Source organism: Crocodylus porosus, unplaced genomic scaffold (assembly GCF_001723895.1).
Source record: "Crocodylus porosus isolate Cpor-Errol unplaced genomic scaffold, CroPor_comp1, whole genome shotgun sequence".
NCBI classification, from domain to species: Eukaryota; Metazoa; Chordata; order Crocodylia; family Crocodylidae; genus Crocodylus; species Crocodylus porosus.
The window spans coordinates 9,310,318-9,328,623 of record NW_017728927.1 but is presented as its reverse complement, the minus strand read 5'-3'; the positions used below and the strand labels follow the sequence as shown (position 1 = coordinate 9,328,623).

General features: G+C 51.2%; 2 protein-coding genes across 2 annotated transcripts in view; one reads left to right on the top strand and one right to left on the bottom strand.

Annotated features, from left to right (window-relative positions):
- Positions 1-11,542, top strand: part of DRC3 (dynein regulatory complex subunit 3) — a 21,064-nt gene extending 9,522 nt beyond the window's left edge. Inside the window, exons 8-14 of the mRNA XM_019541935.1 lie at positions 176-288; positions 1,529-1,703; positions 4,484-4,615; positions 5,765-5,835; positions 9,363-9,486; positions 10,913-11,044; positions 11,242-11,542. Coding sequence (XP_019397480.1) covers positions 176-288; positions 1,529-1,703; positions 4,484-4,615; positions 5,765-5,835; positions 9,363-9,486; positions 10,913-11,044; positions 11,242-11,355 — 861 coding nt within the window. The 3' untranslated portion in view covers positions 11,356-11,542. The remainder of the gene's footprint in view (positions 1-175; positions 289-1,528; positions 1,704-4,483; positions 4,616-5,764; positions 5,836-9,362; positions 9,487-10,912; positions 11,045-11,241) is intronic.
- Positions 11,543-12,448: 906 nt separating this feature from the next.
- ATPAF2 (ATP synthase mitochondrial F1 complex assembly factor 2) lies at positions 12,449-18,222 on the bottom strand. Its single transcript, XM_019541936.1, has 8 exons — positions 18,098-18,222; positions 17,969-18,013; positions 17,734-17,879; positions 16,833-16,930; positions 15,950-16,030; positions 15,551-15,663; positions 13,442-13,557; positions 12,449-13,061 (listed from the first exon to the last, which is right to left on the bottom strand). The coding sequence occupies exons 1-8, from the start codon at positions 18,168-18,170 to the stop codon at positions 12,924-12,926; spliced, it is 810 nt and encodes a 269-aa protein (XP_019397481.1). The 5' UTR covers positions 18,171-18,222; the 3' UTR covers positions 12,449-12,923.
- Between the last annotated feature and the right edge of the window lie 84 nt (positions 18,223-18,306).

The following is an 18,306-nucleotide window of genomic DNA, read 5'->3' as shown; positions in this document are numbered from 1 at the left end:
GCACTGGAACAGGTTGCCAGAGAGACGGTGCTCTTTCCTGCCAAGGCAGGGGGTCGGACTAGATGATCTACCTAGGTCCCTTCCGACTCTAGCTACTATGATACTATGATACTATGATTCTGCAGCAAGTTGGCATTCCTCATTTTTTTTTCTGTTGTTTCAATTCTTTCTTAAGGCTGCTTATGTCGAGTACCTCAATGGACCCTTCTTGTTTGAGAGTATGTATGCAGAGGATGCAGAAGCAAACAAGCTGGCTTACCTCCCCGGCATTCCTGACCTGCTGGAGACATATCCTTCTTGGCTTTAGAAAAGCTAGCAATAAATAGCGAATGGCGTCAGGTGGCAGGGAGGTGCATCACCAGGGATGCTTCATCTGCTTTTTTTGTACAGGCTTGAAAGCTACATTGATCTGAGATCTGAGGCTTGCAGTGTTCAGGCTTGGAACAGTGCCATGGAAGCACTGCTGGACCGTGAGACCCATGACAGCTTTAAGGGCTGATATCTCATGAAACACAGGGACTACAAACTAATGCTTTGTACCACAGGCACTCTAGCAATGCTGACTTAGCCCCGTTTGAATAAATCTCTCATTCCTAATGCTGGCAGGCCATGAAAGATCAGAGCTGTAAAATCTCAGCTTTCCAATTACCATCTTGCTTTTTCTGCACACATGATTTTAGCAGCCATTACCTTTCCCACCTGTAGCAACGGGGGCTTTTCAGTCTCTCTAACTCTGGAATTCATCCTACCTTTCAAACAGCATTGAATGTTAATCCCTGCCTGTACCAGATTATGAGATAGGAGTTGCTAAAATCATGTTGCGGTTGACATGGCAGGAAATACTAAGAAACTAATCAGTATGGAGTCTCAGTCTCCCAGAGTAGAAGTGCTAACTCTCTGGGATCAGTACAAATGTACTTCAGACCAAGACATCTTTCTAAATTTCGATCCTGTCCCAGTGAGCAGAAAGCAAAGACTTGCATGTTTTTTCTTTTCTAGCTCAGATAAATGGGATGTTGTCAAGTCCCAGAATTGAACTGAGACTTTCTGAAGGCTGCTGTACAGTGGCATGGGGAAAGTTCATCACAGTCTAAATACCATAGACATTAGAAACAATTCCATTGTCAAGATAACAGCAAAAAAAATAGACATGATTTTTGTGGTGCTACCAAATCAATGCATTGTGTGCTATGGAGCACAATTTATTAACTTCACATGCTCTATCCTATTTATATGGCAGAGAAGAGTCCGGGGAGCCTTTATAGGTGCCTCCTAGTCACGCTTCCTCCACCTAGGTTAGGTGCCTTTGCTTGAAAGATGAGGATGGGTCCAGCTCTGCAAGATGCAGTGTGCTCATCTTGCTCAACTCCCACCAACTTCACTGGAGATGAGCAAGAGACAACCTGATCCTCGTGCCTTGAGATTAGTGAGTGCTCGTAGCTAGAGGGCAGTGTTGATTATCACGGGGCGTTGCTTGCTGTGTTGACTCATTAAATTCACACAAACGAGATCCCTTGACTGGTTTCACATACAGGAATAAATTTGAATCGGTTTGCGAGAAATTGTTTGCCTATGGTCTGGAACAATATGAAAAGCGACAAGCCGAAGTCTCAACTTTCTACAAATGCCTTCAGGAAGCACTGGCAGCCAATCAAGAGCAGGGCACAAAAATAATCCTGGAGTTTGAAAACCAGAACGTGGGGGTAATTTCTTACAGCCTTTTTTGTTTGCTTAAAGCAACTATATAGGGTAGTCTAGTGTCTGATCTAATGGACGTGGAATAAATCCATTTAAATCCTTTTAACAGTGCCAGATTTTCACTAGTGTCAGGGAAATCAGAATCCAGCCCCAGCTCCTACTGTACCCACTTCCATTGACTTGTCTGCAATACAGGATGATATTTTGTTAGCTAATATATTACTGAACGTGAATTAAAGTAGACATGTTGTGTTTAAAATCATGTCAGCTGGTAGTATGTGATGTTTTCCCTCCTGGGGCTCACCACCACCAGCTGCCATTATTTTGAACAGGACACTCCTTGTCTATACCAAGTATTTATCATAAAGTAAATTAGCATATGCTAATAGGATGCCATTTCCTAGTGTTGAAAAAATTGCTTTGTTGGAAAAAAAAATTAAAGCAGGTATGACCAGTTCTATACAAAGGCTTTACGAAGGACCTTTTATATGATGTTTTATCATTGATAAAGGGTCCTTCGTAAAACCTTTGTATAGCCTTTGTATAGAACTGGTCATACCTGCTTTAATTTTTTTTTCCAACAAAAGACTTTTTTTTTTTAAGAAAGTGAAAATTTTCATTAAAAACATTTAAAATTGTTGATAAAATTAATTGGAAAGAACATTTCTGTTGGAGAGTTTGAGTTGAGCTTTCCTTTTCCTTCTGGCTTGGGGCCCCCTCCCATGCTCTCTTTCCACTGGAAAAGCAGGACAAAAAGCCAGAAAACAAAACAAAGATGATTTTTTCAAGTCATGTTTGTTTCAATCCATTTTCTCCCAAAATGAAGACATTCTTGCAAACTCTGACCCGAAAAATAAGACGAATTTGGTTGGGATGTGTTAGCAAAAAACACTGGTCTCCCCACCCTGCGTTGGGGAGAGCTGCAACCCTGTGGTTAAGAGAACAGCGTCAAGCTGGATCCGTATCTAACCATTTAAACCACATGGATAATTAGTTTTGTTTCCATGGAAAAGCTGGGCAAAGCTCTGTGTCAGCAGGATGGAACCAAGTCCCTTATAATTGACTCTGGAGGGAATCAGGAGTGCTGACCGTCTCCCCAAACCAGGCCCTGTTTATTCAGCTGCTGTGCAACACAGAGCAGACTGCTGAGTCACTCTGGTATCAGGTGCTGAACCCCAGTGTGCTGGTGAGTGTCACTTACTGCTGACTCACACTAACACACCATCTGGGTCGCCTCTGGCCAGGGCGTAAGAGGCTTTTAAAGCCTCTCTTGAAGACAAAGAGTGAAGACTGAGAGGTATTGAATGGAAATCAGAGAGAAGAGTCTGTCTTGACAAAAGCACTGAGGGGTACCTTCTGGTATTTTCAGTGAGCTGCCCATAAATTCACACCCAAAATGGGGGAGAGTTTCAGGGTTTAGGCCACATGCCTACAGGCACTTCAGAGCAGAGGAAAGGTGCCTGGGTGCAGACTGCAAGGTGGATTGAGGCATTCAGCCCAGCACCGCCCTTCTGAGAGACACTTGGGCAAGGTCACAGGCATGAGTGACTGGTGCCTTCTAAATCTGGCAGGGCACCTGCAGAAACCATCGATGGCGGTGGCCCTGTCAGAGGGAGCACCAGCCCTACCGACAGCATCAGTGTCGGCTGTTGGCGGGGTACCAGCCCCATCAGAAGGGGCATGTGCACCCCCTACCAGTCGCCTATGGTCACAGAGGAGGCTGCTGTCAGAGCTGGAAGCCCTATTAAAATGTATCTGGCGATATCTGAGAGCAGTCCCAGTCCTAAAGTGCAGCTTGTTTTTGGGGTCTTTTTCTGTAGCTGTACTTTTCTCTACAAACTGCAGGATACCTCTGTGCCCTCTGAAGCTGGTAAAGGAGCAAAGCAGCGGGCTAAAGCCCTCAAGCAGTTGCAGTTACTAAGGGAATCATCACTTAAATTGCTTGGGAACCTTTGGAGGTCGGTTTGCTAGCTCAGATAAGGAGGGAGAAGGCTCCTTTTAAACATCCAAAATGGGCACAATCTCATCTTGTCCAGACACAAGTCTGGGCAGTGATTTTCACCAGAATCTCCCATTTTAATCCATCCTGTTGGCTCCAGCTGTGATGGATATTAGGCTTCTTAAAATGTATTTGTAATGCTGTGATTTCAATAGGGGAGATTTATTTGAAAGACGCTCGAAAATAATACATGGCTCAGCATATTAAGATTTGTTGACCTCAGAGATAAATCTTGTCTGATGTGAAACTGATGTCAGTGTTTAACGCTGAAGGACTATAAATTGTGGTACTCGCTGTAACAAGAAGTCAGTACGTGATCTGTGTTATTACATGCTCTCTGATTTAAAATCCTGCTTCTGCTGAAGACGGCCAAGATTCTTAGTCACTTCAAGGGGACCAGGGTTTAGGCCTGGATTTCTGCATGAGAAATAATGGGACATCTCTGCATTAAGGCAATGAATTTTAGAAATCCAGTGATTTTCCTTCGCAGGTAGCTGTCTAAAGGGGAGTTGAATGCAAAGGTGGAGGGAGAAAAAGGTAATTGGCTGCCCAGAAGACAGGTTTTCACAGCATTCACAGCAGCATAATCTGATAGGTTCAGGTGGTAGCACATCCCCATGTTGTCCATCTCCATGCATGTAAATCACAGAAACCCGTAGAATTACCACATTTCCTTCCAGCCAATCCTGTGCTGGAACATTTCTCAAGTATGTAACAAGCTAATTAAATATCCAATAGAGCAGTGACCACAAATGACAAATAATGTATGCCTTTCTATATGCTTAGCTGCTGGAGGTGGTTCAGGACACGAGTAGCTTCGACATAGCTGAGACAAAGCTAGCTAAGTACAACGATGACATCATTCAGTTGTCGGACACGCTAATGACGCTGGAAATGCAGACTGTTGACCAGCTTGAGGTAAGGCCAGGGAGGTACCGCCGTGTCTCGGGGACAGAACACAAGGTCTATTTGCTATTGCCTGGCACTGCCTAGTCTCATTTGTGCAAAGTAGGTACAGAACTCTCCAGCTCTAGGTGTTGTAGGCCCCCCCTGTACTCCCACTCTGCATAGGTGCAAGCGTGTGGAGTGAAAGGCGATAGGGAATCAGACCTATGTGGCAGCAGAACATCATTTCTCACAGCAAAGCTCACAACCTCCCCGCTGGCACCCAAGACAATGGCTGAGGTTCCAGCTCGGAGGACACTAGCCAGGCTCTTGGAGCACCGTGTAGGCCAGCATATGAAGTGTGCTGCCCACTTGTCAGGCATACTCCCAAGATGCTAATGTGGGGGATCTCTTAAACCAATCTGCTATGCATCCAAAATACACACATGCTCCCTCTCCTCCCCCGTTACCAGTCCCCTTCCACATGGAGCCCACGCTGAGCATAACAGAAGGGAGCAGAGTTCTCCAGGGATTCTGTATAGTTCAGTGTTGCTTTTTCTCATTTAGGCTCCAGAGTTCCTAATAGAGTTGGTGATGACAGGTAAAAATATCAAAGGTGTGTTTTTTTTCCCTACGCTCCTTACTTACCCTGAAGCATCATGACACTAGAGTGTTTTAATCACCTTATCTGACATGTCGTAGATCTTTTGATTTCACCAACCACCCTGGTTTTGAGAGGTAATTGTAAGCAACATCCATCTTCAGAGACTTCTAAATACTCTCTCTTAATCCTGGCTATTAATTGTGCTTCTGATGGCAGAACCTTCAAGAATGCAGGAAGATTCTGGCAGTAAACAGGGACACAGTGTTCTCTAATCCCAGCGTAAAGATAAGGTTAGAAGCAGTGTGGAGGGAGTCCTGTAGGCTCAGGGGAGAGGTGTTGCTCACCCAGCTCCTCCCAGTAGGACTGACTCTGATCTTCCCTGATGATTTTCTGACCCAGTGCAGAAAAGCACATCCCTTTCTGCATTTCCCAACAACAACTGTCTGAGGCAACTTTGTGCTGATAAAACTGATGCATCAAGAGCAGACTGCATTTAAGACACCCCCCCATGCTGTTCCAATGTTTGTGCGTGTCTGTGCGGTTGGGTATTTGATAAGTTTCCTTTCTTTTTTCAACAGGAAATTATAAAGGATTTTGAAAGAAACATTGCTGACCTAGTGTCAACGTTTATCGAAAACGTCCAAGGGATATATCCTTTTGATGGGCTGCTGGCCCCAGGGCTCTTTAATACGTATGTCTGACCCACAGCAAAGGAAAAGAAATGACTTTGAGGCTTGGAAGCCAGCAATCACTGTGCGGGAACAGATTTCTTCCTATTAATGTGTGGTGGACTTTGATCAATCCCTTGTTAGGACTGCTCGCCAGCACGTGAAATGCAGGCTCTGCTCAAATACTGTTCTATATTATTGGGAGTAAAACAATACAAGCAGGGCCTGCTTTGCAGTCCAGCCATGTCCGTGATGAAATTCAAGGGAATGGTCTGGTTTCAAAGGCACAAAGGGCAGGTAGATACTTTCGCCTTATTGAAAGTCAATGGGGATTAAGTATTTTGCTGCTCTTCATGCATTTGAAAACCTGCTTCCCTCTCCACCTCTCAGCACGTGCTGGGAAGAAGGCTTGGCAAAACTCGCTGTGCAACTCCTGCTACAGGTTGCTGACCTGTTAATAGGTGAAATACTGCATATTCCCCCAGAAGTTTCTCTGCATGGCCTCAGCGTTTATGCAGCTGTGTGCTTTCCCACCTCTGAGGTGGCTGTATTTTAGTGGCAGGTGAAATGATTTGACCTACACACTGATCTCCTGATCCCAGGCAAATAACTGCCAGGCTCAGCATTTTGCATGGACTCACGGAGGCCTTGCCTTTGGGTGCCCTTTGTGAACTTGACCCCTGATGTCAGTTCTGTACAGTGTAACAGCCTGAAGGAACTCTCATATGTGTGACCAGAGGAGAAAGAGCAAGAAGAATTATTTGGGGACAACCTTCGGGTGCAAGTGTTGGAGAGGCCAACTAGGAGCCATGCTCTCCTTGACCTGCTGCTCCCAAACAGGGAAGAATTGGTGGGGGGGTATAGAAGTGCATGACAATTGGGCAGCAGTGACCACGAGGTGATTGAGTTCAGGATCCTGACAAAAGGAAGAAAGGAAAGCAGCAGAGTATGGACCCTGGCCTGGACTTCAGAAAAGCAGACTTTGGCTCCTTCAGGGAACTGATGGGCAGGATCCCCTGGGAGGCCAGTCTGAGGGAGGAAGGGAGCCCAAGAGAGCTGGCTGTACTTTAAAGAAACCTTACTGAAGGTGCAAGAATGAACCATCGCGACATGCAGAAAGAATAGCAAATGTGGCAAGCGATCAGATTGGCTTAGCAGAGAACTCTTCAGTGAGTTTAAACACAAAAGGGAAGCTTATAAGAAGTGGAAACATGGACAGATGGAATATAAGAATATTATTTGGGCATGCCAGGATGAAATCAGGAAGGCCAGAGTGCAATTGGAGTTGTAGCTAGCAAAGGATGTGAAGGGTAACAAGAAGGGCTTCTACAAGTATGGCAGTAACAAAGGGAGGGTCAGGGAAAGTGTGGGTCCTTTACTGACTGGGGGAGGTAACCTAGTGACAGATGAGGGGGAAAAGGCTTAAATACTCAATGTCTTTTTTACCTCAGTCTTCACAGGCAAGGACAGCTCCCAGACTACTGCACTGGGCAGCACAGTGTGGGGAGGAGGTAAGCAACCCTCAGTAGTGAAAGAACAGGTTAGGGGCTATTTATAAAAGCTGGACTATGTCCATGAGGACAGATGCAATGCATCTGAGGGTGCTGAGGGAGTTGGCTGATGTGACTGCAGAGCTACTGGCCATTATCTTTGAAACCTCTGGCAATTGGGATAAGTCCCAGATGACTGGAAAAGGGCAAATATAGTACCCATCTTTAAGAAAGGGAAGGAGGATCCAGGGAACTACAGACTAGTCAGCTTCACCTCAGTCCCTGGCAAAATCATGGAGCAGGTCCTCAAGGAATCCATTTCTGAGCACTTGGAGAAGATAATTAGGAACAGTCAATAGGGATTCACCAGGGGCAAGTTGTGCCTGACCAACCGGATTGCCTTCTGTGATGGGATGACTGGCTCTGTGGGTGCAGGAAGAGCAGTGGACATGATATACCTTGATTTTAGCAAGTGATATACCTTGACTTTTAGTTTCCCACAGCATTCTTGCAAGCAAGCTAAGGAAGTTGGGTTGGATGACTGAACTGTAAGGTGGATAGAAAGCTGGCTGGATTTTTGAGCTCAAAGAGTAGTAACCAATGGCTCGATGTCTAGTTGGCAGCTGGTATCAAGTGCAGTGCCCTGGGGGTCAGTCCTGGGGCCAGTTTTGTTAAATATCTTCATTAACGATCTGGAAGATGGCTTGGAGTGCACTCAGCAAACTTGCGAATGACACCAAGCTGGGGAGTGTACTAGATATGCTGGAGGGTAGAACTAGGATTTAGAGAGACCTCTATAAATTGGAGGATTTGACCAAAAGAAATCTCATGAGGTTCAATAAGGACAAGTGCAAAATCCTGCACTTAGGACTGAACAATCCCATGCAGCGGTGCAGGCTGGGGGTGACTGGCTGGGCAGCAGCTCTGCAGAACAGGACCTGGGGGGACAGTGGACAATAAGCTGGATATGAGCCAACAGTGTGCCCTTGTTGCCAAGAAGGCTAACGGCATCCTGGGCTGAGTTGATATGAGTGTTGCCAGCAGGCTGAAGGAAGTGATTCTCCCCCTGTATTCTGCACTAGTGAGGCCACAGCTGGAGTCCTGTGTCCAGTTGTGGGGCCCCCACTACAGAAGGGCCGCAAACAAGTTAGAGAGTCCAGGAGAGGGCAACAAAAGTGGTGGTGGGGGGCACATGACTTGTGAGGAGAGGCTGGGAGCTGGATTTATTTAGTCTGGAGAAGAGGATTTAATAGCAGCCTTCACCTCCCTGCAGGGTGGTTGCAAAGGGAATGGAGTTGGACTGTTCTCAGTGATGACAGATGACAGAACAAGGAGCAATGAGCTTAAGTTGCAGCAAGGGAAGTTTAGGTTAGATATTAGGAAAAACTCTCTGAGTAGGAGGTAGTAAAGCACTGAGATGGGTTATCTAGAGGGGTGGTGGACTCTCCATCCTTGGAGGTTTTTAAGACCCAGCTAGACAAAGCCCTGGCTGGGACAGTGTAGTTGGGGCTGGTCCTGCTTTGAGCAGGGGGTTGGACTAGATGTGACCTTCTGAGTTCCCTCCTACCCCTCATTTTCTGTGATTCCCACTGCTAGATCAGTTTCTTACTGAGGGTTGTGATGCAACGTCAAGATGAGTGAATTCTTAGTGAGCATATCATATGGCAGGAGTCAGCCTTTGGCAGGCACGCCACAAATTAGCCCCACACCTTCCCTGATCGCCACTCTGATCCCCTTCCCCTGCCCAGTTGGCTGCTCTACTTCTGCTCCATGCATGACCTGCTACTTTGCCCTCTGCTCCTTGCCCTGCTACTGTGCTCCGTGCTCAGCTTGCCACGTGTCCCACACAGAAGCTGTCCATGCCACAGGTTGGCCAGCCCTGTTGTAGGCTAGTACTGTACTGCTTTCTTTGGGAAAAGGAGCTCTCTGCAAGTATGTAACATTGAGCCCCATTTGGCAGAGGCAGGTCATTTAACACGTGTATCACTGCTGTTTTGTTTCTTAACCTTCTTCCATACGATGGCCCAGTGCCGGGACCTAGAGAACCATCATCATGAGAAGCTGCTGGAGATCTCCATCAACACCTTGGAGAAAATTGTCAAGAGCGAGTTTGAGGAGGAGATACCCGATGATGTTCGGATGGTGAGGACACTCACATGGGGCAGAAAGCAGCTCTCCTTCGAAGTGGAAATCCCAGGCTTGCAGGAAGAGGGGGTGCAGCCTGTTCCCAGGGGTTCAGATCTGCAGCCTGAGGAAATGGTTGTGGGGGAGCTGTCATGGCAAGATGCACATCAGCTGTTGCCTCTCTCTGGCCCTACTATATGGAGATAAGGCACTGTAACTTTTACACCAAATGAAACAAAGTTGAAGTTTCATTAATTCAGCTGCACTTCTGTCACATGCCCCAGACTCCTTTAGATTTTCTCCCATACTCCATGTTCTAGCTCTGCAAGATCCCCCCTATAATACTTCTGTTAGGGCTGGAAAACCTACACACAGGCTTCTCAGAGACTCCTCAAAGCTGCTTGTGGCTGCCCAAGAAATGCTGTCCTAGTATTGTTTCAGAGGAGACATCTAGTCCTAATTAACCACATCTCTGCCCAGCACCCAGCAGGACTGACACTCCTAGCCAGCACCCTCCCTGCCTAGTGCTCAGCCTGAGAGGCAGAAGTAGCTCTCTTCAGCATGCTTCCCTCCAGTAAGGCAGAAGGAAACAAGTGACCTTGTGCACTGTACAGAGACTAGAACCTCCTCCTCAACCGCTGGGCAGGGTTGGCTCCTCCTGGCTTTACAGGCTATGATCCTGGCTGTGGTTAGGCACTGAAACAGGGTGGCCTGTCCTCTTAAGAGGAGGGGCTGCAGCTCTGTGAAGGCTAATGATGGGGTGACACATGGGGTGTCAGAAACCCTAGCAAGCAGAACCAGAGGCATAGAGAAGCACCAGAACAGGAGACTTCTGGGTGCTAGGAGAGCAAGCCCCCTCTAAGAAGACCATAGCCACAGGGGTCTCTCCCAGTGCCCGGGACGAGGCTTTTTTTTTTTTCCAAATGAAAAGACTGTGTGACTGGGGCTCACAGAGACGAGTGGGGAGTAAAAGCCTGGTGGAAGAGGGCCTGAGGCAGCAACCTGGTACAAAAACCCTTGCCAGACACCTGGTCTAGTGTCCATTTCCTACCGAGAAGTGGATCTGCACTTGTTTAACAGCCACACTAATCTGTAGGCAGAGAGTCATTACATTGAATAGAGGCCAGTCTCCCTTTACAGCTGCAGGGCGAGATGAGGTTCTGCGAGGGGAAGCTGGAGCGTGAATGCTCCCTGTGCAAGTCACCCTTTCCCAGTGCGATTACTCAGGGCTGCTGGGGGCACTTGGCCTGGCACTGCTTTGAGCAGGGGGAGCAGCAGAGGTGTTTTGAAGAGGGCTGAATGCTGCTATCACCCACATCAGGGAGCGTGTTTCCTTGCCCATCAGTATTATTGGGAGCCTTGCTGCCGTACTGAGACCTGTTGCTGTTGTAGCATTGCTGTCTAATCAGACCGCACCTCTTGTCTGTTCTGTCTCACTCCCCAGCTGTTTGTGGACAAGGACACCATTGTCAATGCAGTCAACGCCTCCCACGACATCCACCTCCTGAAGATCGATAATAGGGAGGACGACATAATCACCAAGGCCAACAGCTGGCAGGCTGCAGTGATAGAGGAGGTAAGGATGCCCCTGCAGTGACAAGTGGCTGCAAGGTGAAGCCTTGAAAGTACATAGTCCTGCCGTGGGAGGGTGGAGAGGAAGGTAGCGGGCTTCACCTAAGAACCCAGTGACTCCCAGCTTTCATGAGGCCCCTTATGCACTGCAGTAGGCAAGTAGTGGTTGCCCCTGACACCATTCAATTCCCACCTCCTCAGGTCCACAAGAACGAGATGGCACGAAACCGCAGCCGTGTGAAGGAGATCAACCAGTATAAAGACCACCTACAGAAGGAGCTTGACAACCTGGAGAGCCTGGAGCCTGTGGAGTAGCACTGGCTGCGCCGGGAACAGTGGCCATCCTGCAGGGGCTTGGGCAGTGGTGACAGTTCCCCTCACACGTGCGTCCCAGCCTCTCTGCCTGAACGCCTGTACATAGCCCTGAAATGGCCTAGGACTGTCCCCCACCCCACACACACCTCTCCTCAAACATGCAAATAAAGATACTACATTTGAAGTGCCGCTGAAGAGAAGCTAAGGGGACTGGCTGGAGCCAGAGGCAAAGCCAGCTCCAAACAAAGTGAGGGACAGCTGGAACAGGCTGAGCTTGAGTCCCACTGGGAGCAGGATGTCACACCTGAAAGGTGGGCTCCTAATACTGGGTGTGCAGGTAGCAAGCAACCCATTCAGGCCCTGGGCCATGGCCGCAATGGGGAGGTAACAGGTTGACCAAACACCTGCCCCCACAGCTAGTCCTAGCAGGTTTCCAGTCTAGCAAGCATGCAGCTTGCTGATGCTCCACCCTCCTGGGAGCCTCATCTTGCAGTCCAATTGGCACGGCAGGGAAGGAAATCGCTGTCTCAGCAGGAGCTCACGCACTGCTGGTCACCACAGCCAAGTCATTAACTCCCCTCCTTGCTCAGCAGCTGCTTCACTTTGCAGGCAGCTCTGAAGCCTGACGCTGGACCCTGGCATTGCTGGAGGCAGCAGCAGGGAGGGGAGGGAGGAACTTGGGGGACACGGAAGGAGGTGGCAGCACAGGCATTTAGGGAAGGGGCCAAAGCCTCCCTTAATAGCACTGGGACTGCGTAACTTGGCCCAGGGCTTTGTTGACGATGCACTGTCCTCCCCCGGAAGGGCTGGAAATCAGCTTTGCCCCCCAGCACTCGGAAGCCCCAGCCCTGCTGGTGTGGAAATGGCACTGGCTGGCTCAGGAGGGTCCCCCCCACTCCCCTCCCCGACTGCATAGACAGACCCTGGCTGACAGGGACAAGAACCCGGGAGAAGCAGACCCGGTGGTCAACCAGTGTTCACACTGCCCCTTGATGCTGCTGGCCCCAGCAATCCCTAGCCTGTGGCTGTCCCAGCACGGTAATAGCCAGGCAGCACCATGGAGAGGTAAAAATAAATGGCCACATGTGGCAGCTTCCAGTACTGGTCACAGGGCCTTTAATCAAACCAGGAGAGACTCCAGCAGACCCACACTGGGCGAGGGGCACATGCAGCCCCTTTCATGTCCTGCCTGACCGCACAGATCCCTCTGGATTTAGCACCACATGCAGGTAACAGCTTGGTGGATCTCACAGCACATGGCGGATGACAGAAGCTATGGCACTGGGATGGAGAGAGAAGTGTAGAATTTCTCTAATTCATGACAAGCCCCAGCAACAGCAAGGGCTGGGTTGTTTAACACCAGGACTTCACCTGGACCTCCCCTCCTACAGAATGGGAGGTACGGAGAGTTGCTGGCATGGCTTGGCCAGTGCTGGGCTAGGATCCTCAATAGGTCAGGCCTGCTCAATGCTGGGCCAGCTGGAACAACGTTCTGGAAGGGACAGTGCAACACTGGTGGCTCTGACCTGCTGCATTTTCCTGCCCAGTGTCCACTACCTCCCTGGGTCTCAGTCCTGCAGCAGCTTGTGTTTCACTGTTGAGCTCTCCAAGCAGAGGTGGGCAAAGAGGACCCCGGCAGCCGTGCGGGCGCGCAACTCATGCAGGTCAAAGTCATGGGCCCATTCCACCTTGCCCCAGCGCTGGATCTGGAGAGGGAGGAAGGGGTCAGTCCACCCAACAGGCTCTCAGCCTCCATGTCCTTTCTAGGAAAGGCATTTCTCAGTGGTGGCATGAGGGACAGCCTCCAATCAGAGACAGTCTGTGCCAGGTCTGAGTTGTCTGCACAACCAGGTTCCTGCTACTAACACAGGCCATCTCTTCTGCAGGGGGAAGCCGCAGCCCCCCCAAGAGCACAATGGGCTGTTTGGCCCAGCACAGTGCCCCAGCCAGAGCTCTCCAGAGCCCAGTGGAGCAGTGGGCACCCAGCCAGGCAGAACCCCATCCTGCTGCTGGTTATTTGTGCTGGGAAAAAAATCTGTCACAATGGGATTATGCTGACTTAAAGAGAAGCTCCAGAACTGTTTACCTGGTACTCCTCCTCCAGCCGAGACAGCAGCACAGCTTCCTCAACTGTTATGCGCCTATCTATCAGCCCCATGGACAGGATAAAAGATTTCAGCTGGTTGATCATGTATTCTATCCCTGCAGGGCATGAAACAACAAACCAGAACCACCATTACTTGGGCAATGCACCAGCAGCATCTTTGTGCACGCTAGGCAATGCTCTCCTGGGATCAGGTAGACAAGCTATCCCCAGCCCCTTGGATCTGCGCACTCCAAACCCACAGCCACCAAAAAGCCAATGTGACATCCTTTGGCTCATCAGGACCCTTCACTACTGCAAGCAGCTTCCTCGCCAGCTGTGAGGAACCTCCCTGGCATTACAAATGTGTCTGCCAGGAGAGGATGAAATCAAGTGCTCTGGCTTGCATTGAAGTCAGTAGGTATCCAGGTGCTCAGCACCCCTGAAGAAAAAAAAAAAAAAAAAATCAAGCGACTGTACAAGGGCAGCAGGCAATGAGGCAAGAATCCTGCTCAACCTGAGCTAACAGTGAGGGCTGGGCCCAGCACCAGACTCAGGAATACAAGAGGTGTGTCCACCAGCTTTGCCTTCCCCGCCTGCCCCCTGCCCCAAGGAACAGAGAACAGACATGGCCAAGTACATTTGGGGAGGACCTGGGGGGACTACATGTGTGGGCAAAGGAGCTCTTTCCCCAGAGCATGGTGCTCATAGCTTGGCTCAGTGGTGCAGCAAGATTCCTGGGGATTGTAGCAGTGTGCGTAGTTCATACCAGCTTTACTCCAAAGAGGGAACAACCAGTAGGTTGAAGAAAGGATGCCGAGAGCCAGATTTAACCAGGAACAGGGAGAAGATGATCTCAAAGATGGCCTAACTTTTGACCCCTGGCACGGCCCAGTCATGGCTTGCATAGTGCTGGGCTTGGGGCAAGGAAATGGCCTTGGGCTTGTTCTCTGGAACTGGCGCAGCAGCACATAGCCAGGGCAGCCAGGCTGCCATATGACAGTGGTCGCCTTTGAGAGCTAAAGGAGATTCCTATGCATTTGGGATGGCTCAGACCCAGGGAATTCCCCTTCTCTACTAACAGGGCATAACACACTGCAGTGTAAGTTCATAGGGCCCCCTGTGCCAGGCCTAGACAGGCCCTGCCCTGAGGCACTGGAGGAAAGTTTGAGGTGAGATGTTTCCTTCTCCACCCCACTGATCCAAAGCAACCTGCAGATGAGAACAGGATGGGTTTCAACTCTGACAAGTGCAAGGTACTGCACCTGGGGAGGAAGAACCAGCACCATACCTACAGGCTGGGGAACTCCCTTCTCATCAGTGCAGAGGCAGAAAAGGATCTTGGAGTCATTATTGATGCCAAAATGAACATGGGCCGACAGTGGGGGGACGCAGTCAGGAAGGCCAACCGCACCTTGTCATGCATCCACAGATGCATCTCGAGCAGGTCCAGGGAGGTGATCCTCCCCCTCTATGCGGCACTGGTCAGGCCACAGCTGGAGTACTGCATCCAGTTCTGGGCGCCGCACTTCAGGAGGGATGTGGACAACATGGAGAGGGTCCAGAGGAGGCCACTCGTATGGTCAGTGGGCAACAGGGCAGGCCCTACGAGGAGAGGCTACGGGACCTGAACCTGCTCAGCCGCCACAAGAGAAGGCTGAGGGGGATCTAGTGGCCATGTACAAACTAGTCAGAGAGGACCAGCAGGCACTGGGGGACTCCCTGTTCCCCTGAGCACTACCAGGAGTGACTAGGAATAATGGTCACAAACTGGCACAGGATAGATTCAGGCTAGATATCAGGAGGTGTTACTTCATGGTCAGGGCGGCTAGGATCTGGAACCAACTTCCAAGAGAAGTGGTTCTGGCTCCTACCCTGGGGGTCTCTAAGAAGAGGCTAGGTGAATACCTTGCTGGGGTCGTTTGACCCCAGTACTCTTTCCTGCCATAGAAGGGGGTTGGACTTGGTAGGGTCGGAAGGGACCTAAGCAGATCATCAACTATGAAACCCTCCTCTGCCTGATTGGCTTGTCATTTGCCTGTGGGGAGGGAACGTTTTCCCTGTGGACTGATGCCTGGAATGACAGACAGATGGAGAAGCTGCTCCCTTTACCTTGCAGCGCCCACATGTTGTATGAGGCCAAGTGGCTGCTGAAGGTCTCGCTGGTGCTCACGGGGATTGTGGGCCCAGTGATGCTGGTCGACGAGCCGATCGTCACGTTATACCTGGAAGAGTTGAACGTATGCTGGCATCAGGAACCCCCGCTCCAGCCCAGCACCCTATATCTTGCGACACCATTCTCCCCTCCCTGTTTGCTCCTGGGCACCTGAAGCCATTAGGACCAGCCTCTGTCCTTCAAAGCCTCCTTGGTACCCCTCTGTGCCCTCCTCTCAGGGCTGACAAGCTGGACACACAGCACACTGCCCTACTGCCACCAGCACTCATCTGAGCTAGTGCAGGGATGAGCGCCTTAGGCACAACACAGAAAGGACAGAGCCTTTGGCTTCTTACCTTTTCTCTGCCCATTCGATCATGGGGTCCCACTGGTTCCTCTGCAGCTCCACCAGGGTAGCTGGCTCCTCCACCCTATAACTAGGACCACCAGAACTGACCATCACAGACAAACCACCAGCTGTCTTAATGCCACATACAGCAAAACCCCCCTGGAAACGCAAGCCCCTTCCCTGGGCTGGCAGGAGATGCCAGCTTGCAAGGAGCACAGGGCTGCCCTCAGTTCCACATTGGCAGAAGCTTCAGGCCCCACAGGGACCCACCTATGGGCACAGCTGCCTGCCAGCCCACGTACCACGTGAAAGGGATGCAGCCTGCTTCTGCTCTGTGGTAAATCCAGCAATGTCTGTGGGCTTCCAATGGAACAACGTTCACAGGTAAGGCAGGCAGCTCAGGCCCCAGCTAATTACAGCATGGAAGTGTTAATTAGTGTGAACAAACCCATCAGGCCACCTCAGAGCCCCAGAGCAGCTCAGGCAGGTCTCTGTTCCCAATTTAGCCTAGAGGCCAAGGACTGGTCCAGCCCTCAGCAGTCCCAGAGCTCAGGGGGCAGGAATATGGGGTCACCTGAGGTAAAGGAGTGCTCAGGGCAAATGTAGGGTAACACCAAGTGCAGACAAGGAAAAAGGCAAATCCAAGCTGCTGCACTAGTAGATACCCAGGACCACCAGCAACACCTCATGGGGGGGAAGCGTAGGCCTGGGAGAACTCCTCAGAGGCACAGAACGGGGAGGAGATAGAGGCCTGCTGGTGCAGAAACAACGCAGGTTGGCTTGGGTTGAATAGATTCTCTTGGAAGGGATCCCAAGTCCCCCCACAGCCAATCTGGCCTGGCCTGGCCAGGTGTTCCCCCAGCGAACAGCAAACCTAGCAGGTCTCCTACCAGATTGTGTCCGTTTCCAGGAACTTAATGGCCGCTTGGATGAGCTGCGTCTTGTCCCGCTGGGTTGGGTTGTCCAGAGCTGTGTTGCACAGTGTGGTCTGCAGACAAGAGGCAATAAGCAGAGTTTCATAGATTGTAAGGGGCTGGAAGGGACTTTACAAGATCACCAGGTCTAACACCCTGCACCAGACAGGAAAGACAACTGGGGGCCAGGTAACCCCAGCAAGAAGACCATCCAGTCTCCTCTTGAAGATTTCCAGGATAGGCGACTACACCAGCTCTGGAGGGAGTTTATTCCACAGTCCAGACACCCTGACGGTGAAGAAGTTTTTCCTAATGTTGAGCCTGAAACAATCTTCCAGGCGTTTATGGTCATTACCCCTGGTTTCCCCCAAGGGTGCCCTGGTGAACGATTGCTCACTAAGCCCTTGATGCATTCCCCTAATGTAGCAGTAAGCTGCTACCATGTCTTTTCTCAGCCTCCTCTTTTTCAGGCTGCAGAGTCCCAGGTCCCTCCGCCTTTCCTCGCATGGCTTGCCACGCAAGTCTCTGATCACACGGGCAGCTCTTTGGACTCTCTCAAGCTTTCCCACGTTCTCCTTGAAGCGCGGCGCCTGGGACAGGATGCCAAGCAGAGCGAAAGAATTGCCTCCTCGGCTTCGTTAGCGAGGCCGGAGATTTTCACGGGGCCACGGCCCCTAGCAAGGGACAGAGGGAAGAGGAGAGACTGAGCCGGGATCTGAGCATCCGGGGGCATCAAAAGAGTCGTGGCAGACGCGTCCTGGTCCCGTGCACGAAGGAAGCAGCTTCGGGCACCGTCAGGGACGAGCAGCTCCAGCCCCCATCTCCTCCCGCGAGGCTGCTCTGCAGGGCGCCAGGATGGGCCTGCCGCGGCGCTCACCAGGTGCATGGTGTAGAGCCGGATGGTGTCCCGCTGGGCATCCCACTCGGTGGCCACGGCCACGGCCAGGGCCTCGCTGGGCACCGTGAAGAGCTTGGCCTGGGGGGTCCTTAGCTTCCTCTGGTCCAGGTTGATTTCGAAACCTCCTGGGCAGGCAGAGGGGAAGGTCTGCGTGGCCCCAGGGAGAGCCGGGCGGGGGGAAGGGGGCGCTCACCCTCCCCCCGGCTCCACTCACCTTCGCCCCGCGAGATGCCCACGCGCTTGTAGAACCGCTTCCGCTCTAGGGGGAGACAAGGGACCGTGAGAGCGGAGACAAGGCCCCGGCCCGGCCCGACCCACCCGACTCCTGCCCCTGTCCCGGCACCTGCGGGCGGCGCGTAGCCCCGGGCCAGGCGACGAGGCGGCGCCCGCAGCAGCCACCGGCAGCCGCACCACATCCCCGCGGCCCGCTCAGGCGCTGTCCCTGGGCGCCGCCATCTTGCCGCGCCGCCAGGCCAATCCGCCTCACAAACGCGCTTTGTGCCTCGCGCTGCCCCGTCCCCGCGCCGGGGGCGGAGGGGGGGAACTACGCGT

What these genes read in the sequence shown, in the direction of transcription:
- ATPAF2 (XM_019541936.1), bottom strand. Translation starts at nt 18,170, where the DNA reads ATGTGGTGCGGCTGCCGGTGGCTGCTGCGGGCGCCGCCTCGTCGCCTG. An exon ending in CTGGAAACGGACACAATCTG is followed by an intron (nt 16,031 to 16,832) that starts GTAGGAGACCTG and finishes TGGTGGTCCTAG; the next exon opens with TTATAGGGTGGAGGAGCCAG. An exon ending in GGCTGGAGGAGGAGTACCAG is followed by an intron (nt 13,062 to 13,441) that starts GTAAACAGTTCT and finishes CTCCCTCTCCAG; the next exon opens with ATCCAGCGCTGGGGCAAGGT.